Source organism: Melanotaenia boesemani, chromosome 22 (assembly GCF_017639745.1).
Source record: "Melanotaenia boesemani isolate fMelBoe1 chromosome 22, fMelBoe1.pri, whole genome shotgun sequence".
Lineage (NCBI taxonomy): Eukaryota > Metazoa > Chordata > Actinopteri > Atheriniformes > Melanotaeniidae > Melanotaenia > Melanotaenia boesemani.
In genome coordinates this window covers 4,652,458-4,671,235 of record NC_055703.1, presented here as the reverse complement: position 1 = coordinate 4,671,235, position 18,778 = coordinate 4,652,458, and the positions used below count along the sequence as shown (strand labels likewise).

The window sequence follows — 18,778 nt, the reverse complement described above, 5'->3', positions numbered from 1 at the left end:
TAGGTAATTATTTTTATAATGGTTTTTTTATGGTTTTTAGCTTGCACAATTGGTCTATATGAACACAGTTATTATAACTAATGTGAATGGAGTAATGTGAATCAAATAACAGATCTGTATAATATTTAAACATTCAACAATTAATTGAACTGAACTGGACTGTGTCTCAAAAAGTGAGATGATGTGGTAAATTACTGCTGTATGTAATTGATGTGAGATAAACACCTAAACAGTATGAGGTAAACATGTAACTAATGTGAGGTGAGAATGTAATTAATGTGTGGTAAGCATGCAACTGATGTGATGTAAGCATGAAAATGATTTGAGGTAAACATGTAAACAGCATTAGGTAAACATGCAAATGATGTGAGGTAAACATGTAAAAGATGAGGTAAACATGTAAATGATGTGAGGTAAACATGTAAATGATGTGAGGTAAACATGAAAATGATGTGAGGTAAACATGTAAACAGCATTAGGTAAACATGTAAATGATGTGAGGTAAACATGTAAAAGATGAGGTAAACATGTAAATGATGTGAGGTAAACATGTAAACAGCATTAGGTAAACATGTAAATGATGTGAGGTAAACATGTAAACAGCATTAGGTAAACATGTAAATGATGTGAGGTAAACATGTAAATGATGTGAGGTAAACATGTAAACAGCATTAGGTAAACATGTAAATGATGTGAGGTAAACATGTAAAAGATGAGGTAAACATGTAAATGATGTGAGGTAAACATGAAAATGATGTGAGGTAAACATGTAAATGATGTGAGGTAAACATGTAAACAGCATTAGGTAAACATGTAAATGATGTGAGGTAAACATGTAAACAGCATTGGGTAAACATGAAAATGATGTGAGGTAAACATGTAAATGATGTGAGGTAAACATGTAAACATCATTAGGTAAACATGTAAATGATGTGAGGTAAACATGTAAAAGATGAGGTAAACATGTAAATGATGTGAGGTAAACATGAAAATGATGTGAGGTAAACATGTAAATGATGTGAGGTAAACATGTAAACAGCATTAGGTAAACATGTAAATGATGTGAGGTAAACATGAAAATGATGCGAGGTAAACATGTAAATGATGTGAGGTAAACATGTAAAAGATGAGGTAAACATGTAAATGATGTGAGGTAAACATGAAAATGATGTGAGGTAAACATGTAAATGATGTGAGGTAAACATGTAAACAGCACTAGGTAAACATGTAAATGATGTGAGGTAAACATGTAAATGATGTGAGGTAAACATGAAAAATTATGTGAGGTAAACATGTAAATGATGTGAGGTAAACATGTAAACAGCATTAGGTAAACATGTAAATGATGTGAGGTAAACATGTAAAAGATTAGGTAAACATGTAAATGATGTGAGGTAAACATGAAAATGATGTGAGGTAAACATGTAAATGATGTGAGGTAAACATGTAAACAGCATTAGGTAAATATGTAAATGATGTGAGGTAAACATGAAAATGATGTGAGGTAAACATGTAAATGATGTGAGGTAAGCATGAAAATGATGTGAGGTAAACATGTAAATGATGTGAGGTAAACATGTAAACAGCATTAGGTAAACATGTAAATGATGTGAGGTAAACATGTAAATGATTTGAGGTAAACATGTAAACAGCATTAGGTAAACATGTAAATGTGAGGTAAACATGTAACTGATATGAGATACACAGTAAGAGGTAAACATGTAAATATGTGAAGAAAACATTAAAACTTATTTTTTCTTCAGTTTTGGACAAAAGGCGGAGGAAACAATGACTGTGTTGCTTCTCTTTTCTGTTTCCATGGAACTCCACGTGAGAAAACTTACGTAAAATCCTTTTTCGACCAATCGGGTTCCGTGTTGCAGAACCGGAAGTTGTAGGTTATTGGTATTTTTCCTAAAAGTCGGCTTGGGTACCTTTTGCTCCCAAACAGTGCCGCATTAGTTATTGTGTTTATAGTGAAGCCTAATAAAATGAAGCAGAACTCGACCGTACCGGCTTTCCTGACCAAGCTGTGGACGCTGGTGGAGGATTCGGACACCAACGAGTTCATCTGCTGGAGCCAGGTATCAAAACACTGTTAGCATGCTAGGCACAAAGCTAACGCACAGCTAAGGACTTATTACCCAGCTGATCAATCACTTTAGATTGTCTCAGTACATGTCCTTCTCTGATTACAGCAGCAGGAGTCTGCTGTATATTTGAATCCACCTTTGTTAACACAACTCCACCCCTGAAATTCCACGTGTTTGGTTTAATTGCGGAGAGAAATTAGCGAACGTTTCTGACTTCTGTTGTGTGTCTGTGATGCTGCTCCTGTGAACATGCTGCTCAGCTAGCAGCCAGTCTGCGTCACCACAGGAGTGTTTGGTCTTTGTGATGGTTCGTCCTGGTCCAGCCCGGGCCAACCCAGCCGGTTCTGAGCTGAAATCAGTTCCAGGGTCGGAACAGAGTCAGAACACCTGACGCGTTTGTGGAAGTAATAGGTTTTTACTTAGTAATGATTACCAGGGATGTAAATATGAAACGGTTTTTTCATTTTTTTTTTTTAAAGACCATTATAATCTGGTTAAATCTGAATAGATGTGTTAGGAAGCAGTTTACACGAAATTTTCTGTAAATGTGCCGCCTTCATGCACACCTGGCTGCAGACTACCTGCTGTCTGTGGTGGTTGGATGGAGTCTGGAAGGCTTGTCATGATACAAAAATTTCAAACTTGATGTTGATACTCTATACTCTATACCATTTTACTATAGAGAGGGAAAAAATACAAAACTAGAAACACTTCAACCACTAGTTACTGTGCTTGTTTCCATAAGTGGCATTTTCCACACAATACTTGAAAACTCTAAATGTTTTTGTCTACAGTAATAGGCAATAATAAATGATAATACGCCAGGCCAGGATGAGTCAGTGTCAGGTATGAGTCTGGTCATGGAGCAGAGGTGAACATCTGCTATGACTGCAGATGGAAGCTGGGGCTGCTGTTGTGGGAGGACGGACAGGGGAGGAGTCTGCGTTAGCACCCGCTGCTCACTGAAAAGAGTAAAGGACAAGTAATTTTACATCCAAAGGTCTCCAGTAACACCAGAAGAAGTCATTGTATTTGTCATTAAATGCTTTGTATACATGTATATTTTTCAGAGTCGCAAGAAGGATCTGAAAACTAGCTAAAATCACTAAGCAGCTCACACTGCAGCTCAATTTATTTATTTTTTTAACCATATGTGACTCATGTCGGATTTTTTTAAATGACCGTGAACGGCACAAATCAAAGTTTTTAAAATCCAATCCAATATGTGGTCCTAAATTGGATACATATCCGATCTGTGTCGAAGTAACCTAAGTCTGAATGATAATGCCACGTTTCATCCAACTTCGATGTGACTGAAGTGAGACAAATTTCCCAATTCTATGTTGGTGGAAGGGGAAAGTGGCAGTAATGAAACATGGCAATATCATAATTTTGTTGGTTTCGACTGCTGAAGTACTTCCAAATTTATATACAAACTGTTTCGTCAAGTGATAATGTGAATGACCACATACACAAAAAAAGGATCTCGGTTAAAAAATAAAATAAAATCAGATTTGAGCATTAGATTTAAGATTCAAAGTGTTTGTCATTTGCCCAGTAAGGAAACAAGTTTTCCTACACAATGAAATTCTTACTTTGCCGTCCACACTGAATGTCATAAAAGATTATAAAATAGTTGAAAACAACTTTAAAAACTAGATAGAAAATTAAAAAAAAGAAACTTTAAGTAAATAATCTATGTACATAGATGTGCAGTGTGCTTCATAAACTGTTGTGCCACATTCAACAATGAATGGTTAGCTGTGCAAAGAAAAACTGTCATGAGGTAGACTGTACGATGCATGTGTAATATCTATTATAAGTAATAAGACACATTAAACAGTAAACAGTATTACAGTTACTGTGGTTGACAATATAAAGTCGGTGTGCAGGGTTCGGGCCGTTGTTACAGTCTCCTATCAGCTGTTAAGGAGTCTGATGGCCGAGGGAAAGAAAGAGTTTCTGAGTCTGGTTGTCCTGCATTTCAGACTCCTGTCTCTCCTGCCTGAGGGGAGGAGAGTGAACAGTCCATGTTGGGGGTGGGTGGGGTCATTGATGATGGACTCTGTGCTGGTAGATGCTCTGCAGAGAGGGCAGCGGAATCCTGGTGATCTTGAACCAGTCTTCACCGCTCTCTGCAGGCGTTTGTGGTCCGTGACGGTAGAGCTTCCGTACCACACGGTGATGCAGCTGGTCTGGATGGACTCAACGATACAGTGGTGTCTTCAAACTTCAGGATGGTGTTGTCCTGTCAGATGTGTTGAAGCAGGAAACATTGAAAACCTTTAGGACAGCGGTCCTCGAGGACCGACTTTGGACACCCCTGGCCTAAGTTAACAGCACTGTAGAACACAAAATGTTGGATGACTCCATCCTCCTCCTTTGTTTCTCAGTCATGTTTTGGTTCTACTTAAAGGAAGGTGCTGCACTGTGATGGCGTCATGCTATGACGTAGTTGAGACATCTATCGCTGTCTGACTGATACTCCACCTCTCAGGTCAAGTTTCGGCTGGTTGTGGGAACACAGTGAGATTACGGTTTACAAACCACATCCACACCTGTCCCGACCCGACCCACACCTGTTGGTGAAAATGAGGCTAATGGATCCAGTAGCTGCTGTACGGGGTGGGGCTATCCTCTGCCTTTTGAAAATGGGTAGATGCGGCTGGTCCTTTCCGTACACCATCACATGTCAAGGTGGCATTCAAGTCTCGATACCCATGCTAATTAATATCTAACTAGATGCTAAATTTTAGTAAAACATACTAAAATTTAACATCTACTAATATATTGGTATCTAAGAATAATTTTTTTTTTCTAACAACACTAGTCTGGACAGTGATGGTTCTGATGGATTTGGACCTTCATACAGCTGCCATGGGTAGACTGCAACAGATGATCCTGTGAAGAGCTCTTGTAACTGTGGCGTTGTTTTCTGTTTTCTAGGAGGGCAACAGCTTCCTGGTTCTGGATGAACAGCGCTTTGCTAAGGAGATCCTACCGAAGTACTTCAAACACAACAACATGGCCAGTTTCATCAGGCAGCTCAACATGTGTAAGATTAATATGTACTTGGAATGGTATCAAACCAACACCAGTATCGGGTATCGGTTTGATACCATGTGTGTGTTCTAGTATTCGTATTCATAAAAGTGCTCTGATACTACAAAACCAATACCAATGTGAAAAAGCTATTCCTGGCAAACTTAACACGATAAAGAGATTGATCTGTGGAATTAAAATAAATTAGCCCTGCTTTCCGAGCTCAAGACGTTTTTTCCAAGAACTTAACGACAAATTGGACAGAGTCCAAACAACTGTCGCTAGCCACCACAACAGACCGTCGTCACTAGAAGAAAATGCTGTTTACCAGCAGCTGGAGGAGGTAGAAACTTTATGCACTCAGCTTCAAACTGGTAACAGGAAGCTAAAGGCTAAGCTAAATGACCTGGATGGGAGAATCAGATGCTGGGAACAGCAGGTCTGGAAGGCTTGGAGAAGAGGTACGTCGCTTAACCAGGGTCATATATCCAGGGTTTATGAAGACTACTCCTGGAGGTGCTCGGCCAGAGGAGGGAATGTAAGAAACTGATGTCCTTCTTTAATAAATTTGGATTGAAGCCATCCTTGTTTTGGGCATGTAGGAGTTACAGGCATGTTCACAGCGGTGAACAGAATCCACCAAAAACAACTTTATCCTCCTTATTTATGAAGATTCTGACTTTTTTCCACCAGTACATTTACAGGATCGGCAGTATAAATCATATATATATCACAATTTGCTACTCAGTCATCGCATCTGGTCCAGTACTCGTACTCGAACTCTTCAGTACTCGTATCAATACTCATTATTGGCGAGTACTAAAATTTAAGTACTTGTACTCGGTTTGTAAAAATGTTGTATCAGTGCATCCCTAGTCTGTACCTGTCACAGCATCCATCCCAAAATGTGTCCAGCTGTGTGTAGAGGCGTGTTCAGAGGTGTGAGGTTTTAGATTTATGTGTGTGTGTGTGTGTGTGTGTGCAGATGGGTTCCGTAAGGTGATGCACATCGACACGGGCGTCGTGAAACAGGAAAGAGATGGTCCGGTTGAGTTCCAGCATCCTTACTTCAAACATGGACAGGACGACCTGCTGGAAAACATCAAGAGGAAGGTGAAGTCATCAGTCATGCACCAGTTATGTGTTGAACCTGCCTGAAACCTAACCATCGTTTGTAGTACCTGTCCAAACCTGGATGGTTCTGTGTACGTCTTGTCCAAAGGCAGATTGTTCTGTGTAGAATCCGTCCAAACCCCATATTGTTCTAGGGCTGGACAATAATTTGATTACAATATATATTGATTGATAGACGTGTGGTGTGATAGTAAGTTAGCACTTACAGCAGATGTATCTGAATCTAATGATAATCACAGCACTGAGAGTTCATCTGGATGTCCTCCATTTGGTGTCTGAACCCAAGTTTGTTCCCTTGGTTTTTACTGGCTGATGTCAAAGTCCAGATATGCCCCTGACCTGCTTTATGGTCCGTTAGTTTTCAGAAAAAGTGAGTTTGTAATTTCTGTGTCCCAGGTTTCTAACAATCGGCCTGAAGACAACAAGATCCGACAGGAAGACCTGAGCAAGATCTTGGCCAGCGTTCAGAGTGTTCACAGCAAACAGGAGAACATTGACGCCAGGCTGGCCACACTGAAAAGGTGAGTCTTCTCTGGTTATCGTGGACTTTCCCATCAGAACAAATGGAGGCGGAGCCTGGACTCGGTTCTTAGCTCCATCCTGCTGACCTTGTAAATGTGTCTGAATCTGTTCTGTTCAGGCAGAATGAAGCTCTGTGGAGGGAGATCTCAGATCTGAGACAGAAACATGCTCACCAGCAGCAGCTTATTAAAAAGGTGAGTCATCACACCATCAGAACCAGTAGCATCCAGGTCATCTTCAGATTCCTCTGAGAGGAAACACAGAACACTTCCTGTGAATCGGATTAACTGAAATCAGTAATCTGGTTGATCACCAGGGTTGGGAAATGAATGCTGCAACATTTCCATCATCTCTTCAGACAGAAACCTTCTGGACCTTCTTCAGAATTTAATCTGATTTTCATGGTCCTTTTTTTTCCATCCACATCATCTGAATGAGAATCAGAGATGATGATGATGAGGATCCTGACTGACGATGTCCAGGTCGTCTCTGAATCTGGGTTTTAAAGATTATGCTCTTCCTGATGTCTGACTTTGAGGGGAACTGGGATTATAAGGGGATCTTCTGGTAATCTTTAATCTTTCTAACAGATTATCTGGTCTTTTTCCACAGTTGATCCATTTCATCATCACATTGGTGCAGAGCAATCGCATCCTGAACCTGAAACGCAAAAGGTGAGTTAAGACTCTGTGATTCGGTTTGGTTCATAACGAGACCTGGATCCTAACGAGATCCTGATAGTAACATGGTAAATGGTCCGTATTTATATACCTGGAATGGTACCCAAAAGCGCTTTACATTATACATCACATTCACCCATTCACACACACATTCACACACTGATAGTGGAAGCTGCCATGCAAGGCGCTCAACCACGACCCATTAGGAGCAATTATGGGTTCGGTGTCTTGCTCAAGGACACCTCGACATGAACTCGACTTGGCCGAGGATCGAACCATTACAAGACGACGCTCTACCTTGCTGAGCCATGCCGCCCCAAGCCAGGCCATAACGGGAGCCGGACCGTAACAAGAACCGAACCGCAACGAGAGCCGGACCGTAACGAGATCCGGACCGCAACGAGAGCCGGACCGCAACGAGAGCCGGACCGCAACGAGAGCCGGACCGCAACGAGAGCCGGACCGTAACGAGAGCCGGACCGCAACGAGATCCGGACCGCAACGAGAGCCGGACCATAATGAGAGCCGGACCATAATGAGAGCTGGACCATAATGAGAGCCAGATCGTAACGTAATTTATCAGTTGAGTTTTTGATAGGATTAAAATTCATTAGATTATTAGACTTAATTGTGATTTTGTAGTAAACAGAACGTAATGTTTGCACCGGCTTCAGTTTACAGTAAACAGACACGAAGGAGCAAGAATACATTAAAGTACAGGAGATGAAAAGGTGCAGAGATTTGAATATTTGTATTTTATATACAACACTACTAAAATAAATAAAAATTAAGTAGTAATAATAAATAGTAAATAAGAAAGAATATAAAATGCAGCAGGTAGAACTAACAGTGAGAGCTGTTCGTGATTTAAAGTTTTTTTTACAGTCTGATGGCCTGGAGGACAAAGCTGTTGCAGAACCTAGTGTTCCTGCACTGAATGCTGCAGAACCTCTTTCCAGTGGGCAGCAGGGTAAACAGTCTGTGGAGGGGATGTGAGGAGTCACTGCAGATCTTCCTAGCCCGAGGCACGCAGGGTTTTTAAGCACAGTCCTGGATGGAAGGGATAAGAGTCCTGATGATCCTCCCTGCTGTCCTCACCACTCGCCTCACATCCTTCCAGCCAGAGGCTCTGCAGCCACCACACCACACACACATGCAACTGGTGAGGAGGATCTCTTTGGTGCTCCTGTAGAATGTGGTGAGGATGAGCGGTGTCAGGTGGCCTCTTCTCATCCTTCCGAGGATGTACATCCGCTGCTGTGTTCACAGACCTGCTGCCTATTTTATCAAGCTTGCGTAGGAACAAAACCCGGCGTACACCAGTCATAGTCAACTTTTGGGATTTATGAAAACCAAACTTGGCGGGAGAATGTTCCTACCTCCACGGCAACTCTGACCCTTCCGTACTCAAAATCTGGAAAATCTGGAAAATCAGGAAACGGCGACACCAACGGTGCAGAATAAAATCACGGAAATTAAATGAAATGTACACAATCCACTTTTACAATTCACACCACATGTTAGATATTAAAGCTGTTTGCAGAAATGAGTAAAGACGCACCTTCCAGGAGAATTAATATGGAAAAAAAACAGGATTTTCAAGAAAAAGGGAAATGATATTAATGAGAACCTCAACTACTAAAATATGCTCTATCGTTGTGAAACAAAACTTAGATGTTATAAAATACATTCAGCTAAATAAGGTGGACAGTCTGCTGCCAGCATGAACCAGTCAGTAAAAGAAAATGTAGCTTCGGTCATTCATTCTAAGACCCAGCAGAGCGGGACACAGACTGGAGGCTGGACGTCTAGAAGTGATGCTACGCTTATGAAACAAGCAAGAAGTGGATTTCCTTCTATTTATTTATTCTTACACAATGCTTTTTTTGTCCTAGGCTATGACGTGCTCAAATTACAATCAGTGGATGTGGTCTATTTTTGATATTGTAGTCTGAGAATTTTGACCAAAACATCCAAAACAGCTGTTCCGCCATTTTAAAATGTGAAACACCTTTAACAGAGATGTATGTCCATGTGTCTTCTGGACAGGTCAATCCTGATGAACGGAAACGGGAAGAAACCCAAATACATCCATGAGATTTATGATGACCAAGCGTGTGTTGAACAGGTGAGTATGTAGCGTCTGTGAGCAGGTCAGTCTAACTCCTGGAGTTCTGCTCCTGATGTTTCCGAACAACCTGCAGATGTTCAGTTTGGTTTCCACAGATCTGAGGTTGATTCTGATCCTGTCTGAACCGCTCCACTTTCAGTGTTTGCTTGTTCTGGTTAAATTGAAAAGTTTCTTGGAGAGGTGGACCTGACGTTGGACATTTATTAACTAGACTGTTGTGTTTAGACATCTGGGGGCAGTCTGAACGGCGTGAAGAGCTCTGACATTTCCGACGATGTCGTCATCTGTGATGTGACTGAGAGCGACGCAGACGCCGCGGCTGAGATCACAGAGGAGTCGCAGAGAGTCTTCGAGCACGGGTGAGACGCATTGCTGCTTTCATCGCCTGCAGGAAGCTGCAGCTGATTTACTCATCGACACGTTTGGTGCATTCTCTTTCTGTCTGCTTTAATATCGTCCCTCAGTGACGTGGAAATTGTGGAGGTGGAGCTGGACAGCTGTGGCATGCTGTCAGCTGAGACGGAGGTCCACTCCACGTGCATGGATGACGTCAGACAGACGGAAGCTGATGTGGCGGCGGGCGACAGCAGACAGACGGAGACCGATGTGGCGGCGGGCGACAGCAGACAGACAGAGACCGATGTGGCGGCGGGCGACAGCAGACAGACGGAGACCGATGTGGCGGCGGGCGACGGCCACAGAAGCAGCAGCGACCCGACCAGCAGCGCCTTGCAGCTCAACAAACCCTCGGCTCTGAGTCTGGAGGACCCCGTCAAGATGATGGACTCCATACTGAACGAGAACGGAGCGATTTCACAGAACATCAGTCTGCTGGGAAAGTAAGCGCTCACCTTCATCACGACGGTCTTCCTCAGACACACAGCAGCAGATGCAGAGGCCGCTCACAGTGGGAACGGAAAAGACCCACATCAACATCGTGGTCATTGGCCATGTCGACTCAGGAAAGTCCTGAGTATCGAAACTGGTCTCACAGTTCGATTATGATTACAGTTAGGATTCAATTCAACGATGCATCACGAATCATCACTACATCCTTTTTCTTTAGTACTGCCTTTTTTTAATCAATAATTATGATAATAATTATGAACTCCTTTTTATTTATAATCATTTCAAAAATTAGTCTGAATGTCCTGAAAATAACCAACATCATATACAGGTGAAACTTTTTTGTTCCACTGCTGGAAAATACTTTTAATCGATCATGTTTTGTCTGTACATCGATGCAGAATCATCCGCATGACGATGCATCGTAGAAACTCTTAAATTCAGCACCTCTATTACAGAGTCAGGAGGTCGATAGATGGTCAAGAGTTTCCTCATTTCTTCTTTTTGATCAAACCCACTGGTTTGTTTTTAAGCAGCTGTTTATTCTCACTAACCTGTTGGAGTTTAACTTACTGAGAGAACAACCTCTGAAAAGAATTACAAATAAACATTATTGATAATCATCATGTTCTTAATTACACGTCCATGTCGGTGGCTGCAGCAGGTCATGTGGTGTCAGTGATGCCCTGACAGTAAACAAACAATAATGAGAATGATGATGATGATTAGGGCTGGGTATTATATCGAGACTTTTTCACAGAATGAGGGAAAGAAGTATCTTTTTTTTTTTTGTTATGGTCATTGGAAAAAATGTTTTTTATTATTTTTGTTTTAAAAGCATTCAATTTAATATAGAGCTACTTAAATGTCACTGTTTTAATGCACAAGTGCTGCTGACCCTTCATTAAAGTGCATTTAGCCCTCAAGACGGAAAATTACAAAAAAAACATAGAAATCGAGATTTATATCGTATATCGTGATTTAAGTAAAAATATCAGGATATGAAATTTGCTTCATATTGCCCAGCTCTAATGATGATGATGATAGAGGAGTATAAATATTTTGTCCATTAATTAATGAAAGACAGTTTGAAAGTTTACTCAGCTAAGAGGAGCAGGAATAGGACCGGATGATTCCAGAGTGATGGAACATGTGGGAAGTAATTCAGTTGGGAAAATGTTGGTGGATTCATAAAGTCACATTGTTGATGGGAATTCTATCTGCTGGAGGAATTGTGCTTCTCTGGGATCATCCAAACAAGGAATTCCTTCAGTTAACTCCCCTCACACACGTCCGAGTGGTTTACTTGGATTAGGTTTTCCATCTTGACTTCCTGATCCGCTGCAGGAAGCTGTTTCCTGTCCACTTCCAGCTTGATCTGATGTAGCAGATTACACCAGCAGGAGGCTCTGGTTCAGAGGTCGGACTACTAAATGATGGTGATGATGTGTGTGTTGCCAGGTTGGAGCTCATGGACTATCTGGACAGTATTGACTGCAGTCTGGAGGACTTCCAGGCCATGCTGTATGAGAAACACTTCGGCATCGACTTTGATGCCCTTGAGGTAAAATATCTGACACTTAATCCTTTGATCAGTTCACAACCGCCCAGACTCTGGTCTTTTTTTTCAGGAGTAGGTTTATTAAGGTCCTGGCCTTGACGTGAGTGTATTCTGTGTGTTTCCAGGAGAATGTGTCTTCCAAAGACAGCAGCAGTCAGGCCAACAGAGGCAGGATGGAGGAAAATAAGACAGGTGAGGAAAGATGCTGACAGAATCATTTATCATCTCTACGTCATCTTTTCTGACATTGGCTGTTAAATTCATGGAAAATATCAGATATTTAAGAATTATTAGTCTGTAAATGGAAGTTTCTGATCTGGTTCTTGTAAGTGTCTGTTTCCATGGCTGTTAAATCCACAATGATCCATATGATGCCCTGGAGGTAAAATCTCTGACACTTAATCATTAGATCTGATCACAACCGCCCAGACTCTGGTCTTATTATTTATCACATTTTCATCATAAAAAGATCACTGTCATTATTCCTGTTAAACTTTCCACCAATCAGAGAGCTTAGATTGACGGTAACGTCCAATCAGGAGCAGCCAAAGATCAACCAGTGAGCAGAAAGTTCTATGTGTGTGTGTGAAAAGAAGAAAAATAATGCTCCTCTATGGCTGGAATAAAGCCAAGAAGACGTTTCTGATGCACGGTGGCGCCACAAAGCAGCTGAGCTGGAGTTGGTTTAGTGAGGATAGCAGGTAAATAGTAGCAGGAATAACTGGAAATGAGGAAAAAGTGGAAACATGGAAATAGTTTCTGTTGTGTGTTTGTTTCAATAACAATATTTTTTCTCCTGAAAGCCAAGACTTGAGAGAATGATGAGATGAGAAAAGGTTTGGTCACTGTTGATCTGCTGCTGTGTCCGAATGTGCTCCCTACTCCCTACATAGTGCCCTATATAGGGGTCACGCCATTTTGTCCAAATGTACAGAGAGAAAAAAAGTAGGGCACTCAAAATTACTCACAATGCATCTAGAAAAGAAGTGAGCATCGATGGTCACTAGACGGGTCAATATAGACCACAATGCATTGCGGGCAGAAGCTCAACATGGTGCAAGGAGGTGGAAAAATTGAGCTGCGCGAAATGACCTATAAGTAAACAAACAAAGAATAAAATACAACATTAAGGAATAAAAATAAAAATATTTACACAAAACTTTGGATTGGATTTGTAATGACGTCTTGACGCGGGTTGTGGTTGCCGTGGTGGTGGCGGCAGTCACGTTGTTTGCAGCGAGGAAAAAATAGGCAGCTTCGTATCCGAATCGCCAAGAGAATGAAGTGTGCTATGTAGTGCAGCCCTATGTAGTGAACGAGGGGTTAGGGGGTAGAGTGGACGTTTAGTCACAGTATGTGTGTTATTTCTACGAAGTTCTTCTTCTGGTCAGTGTTTATGCTGCTATATCTATTCATACATTCATTTTACATCATTTTAGCCTCACAATCTGACAGCTGAGACTGGGATTAAAAGCTCCAGTTTCTACAGACTGGTTTATACCGGGATTAAAAGCTCCCATTTCTACAGACTGGTTTATACTGGGATTAAAAGCTCCAGTTTCTACAGACTGGTTTATACCGGGATTAAAAGCTCCCATTTCTACAGACTGGTTTATACTGGGATTAAAAGCTCCAGTTTCTACAGACTGGTTTATACTGGGATTAAAAGCTCCCATTTCTACAGACTGGTTTATACTGGGATTAAAAGCTCCAGTTTCTACAGACTGGTTTATATTGGGATTATAAGCTCCCATTTCTACAGACTGGTTTATACTGGGATTAAAAGCTCCAGTTTCTACAGACTGGTTTATACTGGGATTAAAAGCTCCAGTTTCTACAGACTGGTTTATACCGGGATTAAAAGCTCCCATTTCTACAGACTGGTTTATACTGGGATTAAAAGCTCCAGTTTCTACAGACTGGTTTATACCGGGATTAAAAGCTCCCATTTCTACAGACTGGTTTATACTGGGATTAAAAGCTCCCGTTTCTACAGACTGGTTTATACCGGGATTAAAAGCTCCCATTTCTACAGACTGGTTTATACTGGGATTAAAAGCTCCAGTTTCTACAGACTGGTTTATACTGGGATTAAAAGCTCCCATTTCTACAGACTGGTTTATACTGGGATTAAAAGCTCCAGTTTCTACAGACTGGTTTATATTGGGATTATAAGCTCCCATTTCTACAGACTGGTTTATACTGGGATTAAAAGCTCCAGTTTCTACAGACTGGTTTATACTGGGATTAAAAGCTCCAGTTTCTACAGACTGGTTTATACTGGGATTAAAAGCTCCAGTTTCTACAGACTGGTTTATACTGGGATTAAAAGCTCCAGTTTCTACAGACTGGTTTATACTGGGATTAAAAGCGCCAGTTTCTACAGACTGGTTTATACTGGGATTAAAAGCTCCAGTTTCTACAGACTGGTTTATACTGGGATTAAAAGCTCCCGTTTCTACAGACTGGTTTATACTGGGATTAAAAGCTCCCGTTTCTACAGACTGGTTTATACTGGGATTAAAAGCTCCAGTTTCTACAGACTGGTTTATACTGGGATTAAAAGCTCCAGTTTCTACAGACTGGTTTATACTGGGATTAAAAGCTCCCATTTCTACAGACTGGTTTATACTGGGATTAAAAGCTCCAGTTTCTACAGACTGGTTTATACTGGGATTAAAAGCTCCAGTTTCTACAGACTGGTTTATACTGGGATTAAAAGCTCCAGTTTCTACAGACTGGTTTATACTGGGATTAAAAGCTCCACTTTCTACAGACTGGTTTATACTGGGATTAAAAGCTCCAGTTTCTACAGACTGGTTTATACTGGGATTAAAAGCACCAGTTTCTACAGACTGGTTTATACTGGGATTAAAAGCTCCAGTTTCTACAGACTGGTTTATACTGGGATTAAAAGCTCCCGTTTCTACAGACTGGTTTATACTGGGATTAAAAGCTCCAGTTTCTACAGACTGGTTTATACTGGGATTAAAAGCTCCCGTTTCTATAGACTGGTTTATACTGGGATTAAAAGCTCCAGTTTCTACAGACTGGTTTATATTGGGATTAAAAGCTCCCATTTCTACAGACTGGTTTATACTGGGATTAAAAGCTCCCATTTCTACAGACTGGTTTATACTGGGATTAAAAGCTCCCATTTCTACAGACTGGTTTATACTGGGATTAAAAGCACCAGTTTCTACAGACTGGTTTATACTGGGATTAAAAGCTCCCGTTTCTACAGACTGGTTTATACTGGGATTAAAAGCTCCAGTTTCTACAGACTGGTTTATACTGGGATTAAAAGCTCCACTTTCTACAGACTGGTTTATACTGGGATTAAAAGCACCAGTTTCTACAGACTGGTTTATACTGGGATTAAAAGCTCCAGTTTCTACAGACTGGTTTATACTGGGATTAAAAGCTCCCGTTTCTACAGACTGGTTTATACTGGGATTAAAAGCTCCAGTTTCTACAGACTGGTTTATACTGGGATTAAAAGCTCCCGTTTCTACAGACTGGTTTATACTGGGATTAAAAGCTCCCGTTTCTACAGACTGGTTTATACTGGGATTAAAAGCTCCAGTTTCTACAGACTGGTTTATATTGGGATTAAAAGCTCCCATTTCTACAGACTGGTTTATACTGGGATTAAAAGCGCCAGTTTCTACAGACTGGTTTATACTGGGATTAAAAGCTCCAGTTTCTACAGACTGGTTTATACTGGGATTAAAAGCTCCCGTTTCTACAGACTGGTTTATACTGGGATTAAAAGCTCCAGTTTCTACAGACTGGTTTATACTGGGATTAAAAGCTCCAGTTTCTACAGACTGGTTTATACTGGGATTAAAAGCTCCACTTTCTACAGACTGGTTTATACTGGGATTAAAAGCTCCAGTTTCTACAGACTGGTTTATACTGGGATTAAAAGCACCAGTTTCTACAGACTGGTTTATACTGGGATTAAAAGCTCCAGTTTCTACAGACTGGTTTATACTGGGATTAAAAGCTCCCGTTTCTACAGACTAGTTTATACTGGGATTAAAAGCTCCCGTTTCTACAGACTGGTTTATACTGGGATTAAAAGCTCCAGTTTCTACAGACTGGTTTATATTGGGATTATAAGCTCCCATTTCTACAGACTGGTTTATACTGGGATTAAAAGCTCCCATTTCTACAGACTGGTTTATACTGGGATTAAAAGCTCCCATTTCTACAGACTGGTTTATACTGGGATTAAAAGCACCAGTTTCTACAGACTGGTTTATACTTGGATTAAAAGCTCCCGTTTCTACAGACTGGTTTATACTGGGATTAAAAGCTCCAGTTTCTACAGACTGGTTAAGACAACCAAGCACACGCCTATAAAGATAGATGGATTTATACATCAGAAATGCAGGGGCGGGTCTAGAAAAGTGTTGATGGGGGGCCAAGTGGGGGGACTGACCAGAAAAAGTCGGGCAGAAATGAGATATAATTTATAAGGTCTTGATTTTATTAAATATTGAACTGATTATTACAACTAAAGTGACCATCTAATGTAAAAATGCGAAGAAAAACCCAACTAAGTATTGTCTCTTTTTGTAGATACAATCCTGTAAAACAGGCAGATTTCAGGAATGGTCATTATGATTAACTCATTTGTGAGCCGTGATTAATCTGATTAAAATTTTTAATCATTTGACAGCTGTAATAAAAATGATCCTAAAACGAACTGGAAGCCGGTGCAGTGATACTAGGATACTAGTACAGAGAAAGACCTGCCAGATGACTGGGACTTTATCCAGACTCAGAAACTTATTCATGTGTTTGTGTTCAGATAAACAGCTGATCCAGTACACCTGCTGCCCCCTGTTGGCCTTCCTCGATGGCTGCGCCCCTCCTTTGGAGCTGGATCTGGGCCCTGCTGGCACCACAAGCACAGACTCTTCCTGTCCGCCTCCCTCCTCCAGTGTGGAGGTGGAGCCGCTCTCAGACCTGTTGGACTCCAGCTTGGAGTCGAAGCAACCAGTTCGCAGTTCCCTGATTCGCCTGGAGCCTCTAACAGAGGCTGAGGCCAGCGAGGAGACCCTCTTCTACCTGTGTGAACTGAGTCCTGCTGGAGCCGAGTCCGACTCCACCCAGCTGAGCTGAGTGTGACAGACCACGCCCCCACCCCACCTGTACAGGTGTTTCTGTGAACTGCTCAGCTCCCCTCACGGTTTATATCCAGTTTGCAGAATGAGCTCCATTTTCACCACCTTCAGTACCCGTTCAGAACACATCCGGACTGTTGACTGCAGGTGTGTTCTTTGTTGTCACAGAACACGGATCTGAAACGGGTCCAGGATCAGAACTTTCCTTCAGGAGATTGAAAAACGTCCCGCAGGAACCAACAGTGGCTGACGAGAACCGGAGAGGGACCCAGAACTTAAACATTTTCACCATCATAAATGACTGCATCACACCTCACACCCATAATAATCTATTTATTATGAGTTTTGTTTATATTTTGTTCTGTATCTTTCCACGGAGCTCTGACTCTTCATACACCAACATTCCCTCAGACCTGCAGAGTGCACGTCATCTTACTGTTTAGATTAAAACTAGTCCTTCAGTCCTGGTTTCTTAGTGTTCAGATAAAACCAGAATCATCTGTAAACCGTTGGATTAAAGTCAAATTCTAATCTGGTTCTGCTTCCTGTTTGCGTGTGTCAGATGTTTTGACCTGGTTCAGAAATGAAGATGGTGGAAGAAGAAGAAGAACTTTCAGGGAGAGAACCTGGCACTGAAGTTTAGTCCCAGGAATGAGTAAAGTAATCTCTAATGCATGCAGCGTATGGCATCGCCGCCTCCTGCTGTCTGCTAACATCTTCTGTACTCATGCTGCTAACTTTCTTTAATTTCTTTAATTGCTGTTGCCAGATCAGCTTTGCAGGTTGGATCCTCGTCATTGACCATTTTCTTAAATTTCCACCACAGATTTTTAATTGGATTAAGGTCTGGACTATTTTTAGGCCATGACGTTGACTTTATGTCTTTCTTCAAAGAAAGTTTTCAGCTTTGCTCTACAGCAAGATGGACTATCCTAAAAAAGATTGTCATCATTTCCAAACATCTTCTCAATTGATGGAATAAAAAGTGTCCAAAACATCAACATAAACTTGTGTATTTATTAAAGATATGACAGCCATCTCCCCAGTGCCTTTACCTGACACACAGCCCTGGATCATCATTTTCTTCTGCTCGTCTTCTATAGAAATCTTATTGGAAAGGCACAAGTTCCAGCATCTGAATGCAGATGGTTCATCACTGAATATGACTTTCATCCAATTCATACAGTCCATTGCTTTTCATTAGCTTGTTGTAACCTTCATCACGTTAATGATGGCTTTCCTTTAGCTTTCCTGAATAGAAATGACTCCAGTTTGTCTGTGCATTTTGTTTGCAAGACCTATTGCTCTGTCTTGATCTAAGAAAGGAATTGTTATTCAAGCCAGAAAATTGCCTTTTTTTTTTTTAAATGACTTTAGTTTTGTGGCATGTCTGTTTTTTTTTCTACAAAATTAAACTAAATAAACATCCTCCAAGACTGGTGGTTCCATCATATTTGCCAGAAATTGTTGAAGAAAGCTATAGCAGCTCTGGAGGTCTCTTCTACTTTGACTCAAAGTACAGACGATCCTGTTCACTCCTCCCACCACCTGCTTACAGAATTATTTACATTTACTCTGTCAGACTGCGCTCATCTCCTCAGAGTAGATTCAGACTTCATACTGAACATGTGATC

At 41.2% G+C, this 18,778-nt stretch overlaps 1 protein-coding gene across 3 annotated transcripts; it reads left to right on the top strand.

Moving 5' to 3' along the window:
• The first annotated feature begins 1,861 nt into the window (after positions 1-1,861).
• On the top strand, positions 1,862-18,554 carry hsf2 (heat shock transcription factor 2). 3 transcript variants are annotated; one of them, XM_041974997.1, is made up of 13 exons: positions 1,862-2,084; positions 5,040-5,148; positions 6,121-6,248; positions 6,666-6,790; positions 6,910-6,985; positions 7,404-7,465; positions 9,521-9,599; positions 9,828-9,961; positions 10,067-10,166; positions 10,239-10,441; positions 11,910-12,012; positions 12,135-12,201; positions 16,829-18,554. In XM_041974997.1, exons 1-13 carry the CDS (start codon positions 1,992-1,994, stop codon positions 17,140-17,142), a joined length of 1,593 nt encoding a protein of 530 aa, XP_041830931.1. In that variant the 5' UTR covers positions 1,862-1,991; the 3' UTR covers positions 17,143-18,554. The 3 variants fall into 3 exon arrangements, with proteins under 3 accessions (XP_041830931.1, XP_041830930.1, XP_041830933.1); XM_041974996.1 differs by having other exon boundaries at positions 1,864-2,084; positions 10,067-10,441; XM_041974999.1 differs by lacking the exons at positions 1,862-2,084; positions 5,040-5,148 and adding an exon at positions 5,168-5,673 and having other exon boundaries at positions 10,067-10,441.
• Positions 18,555-18,778: the final 224 nt, after the last annotated feature.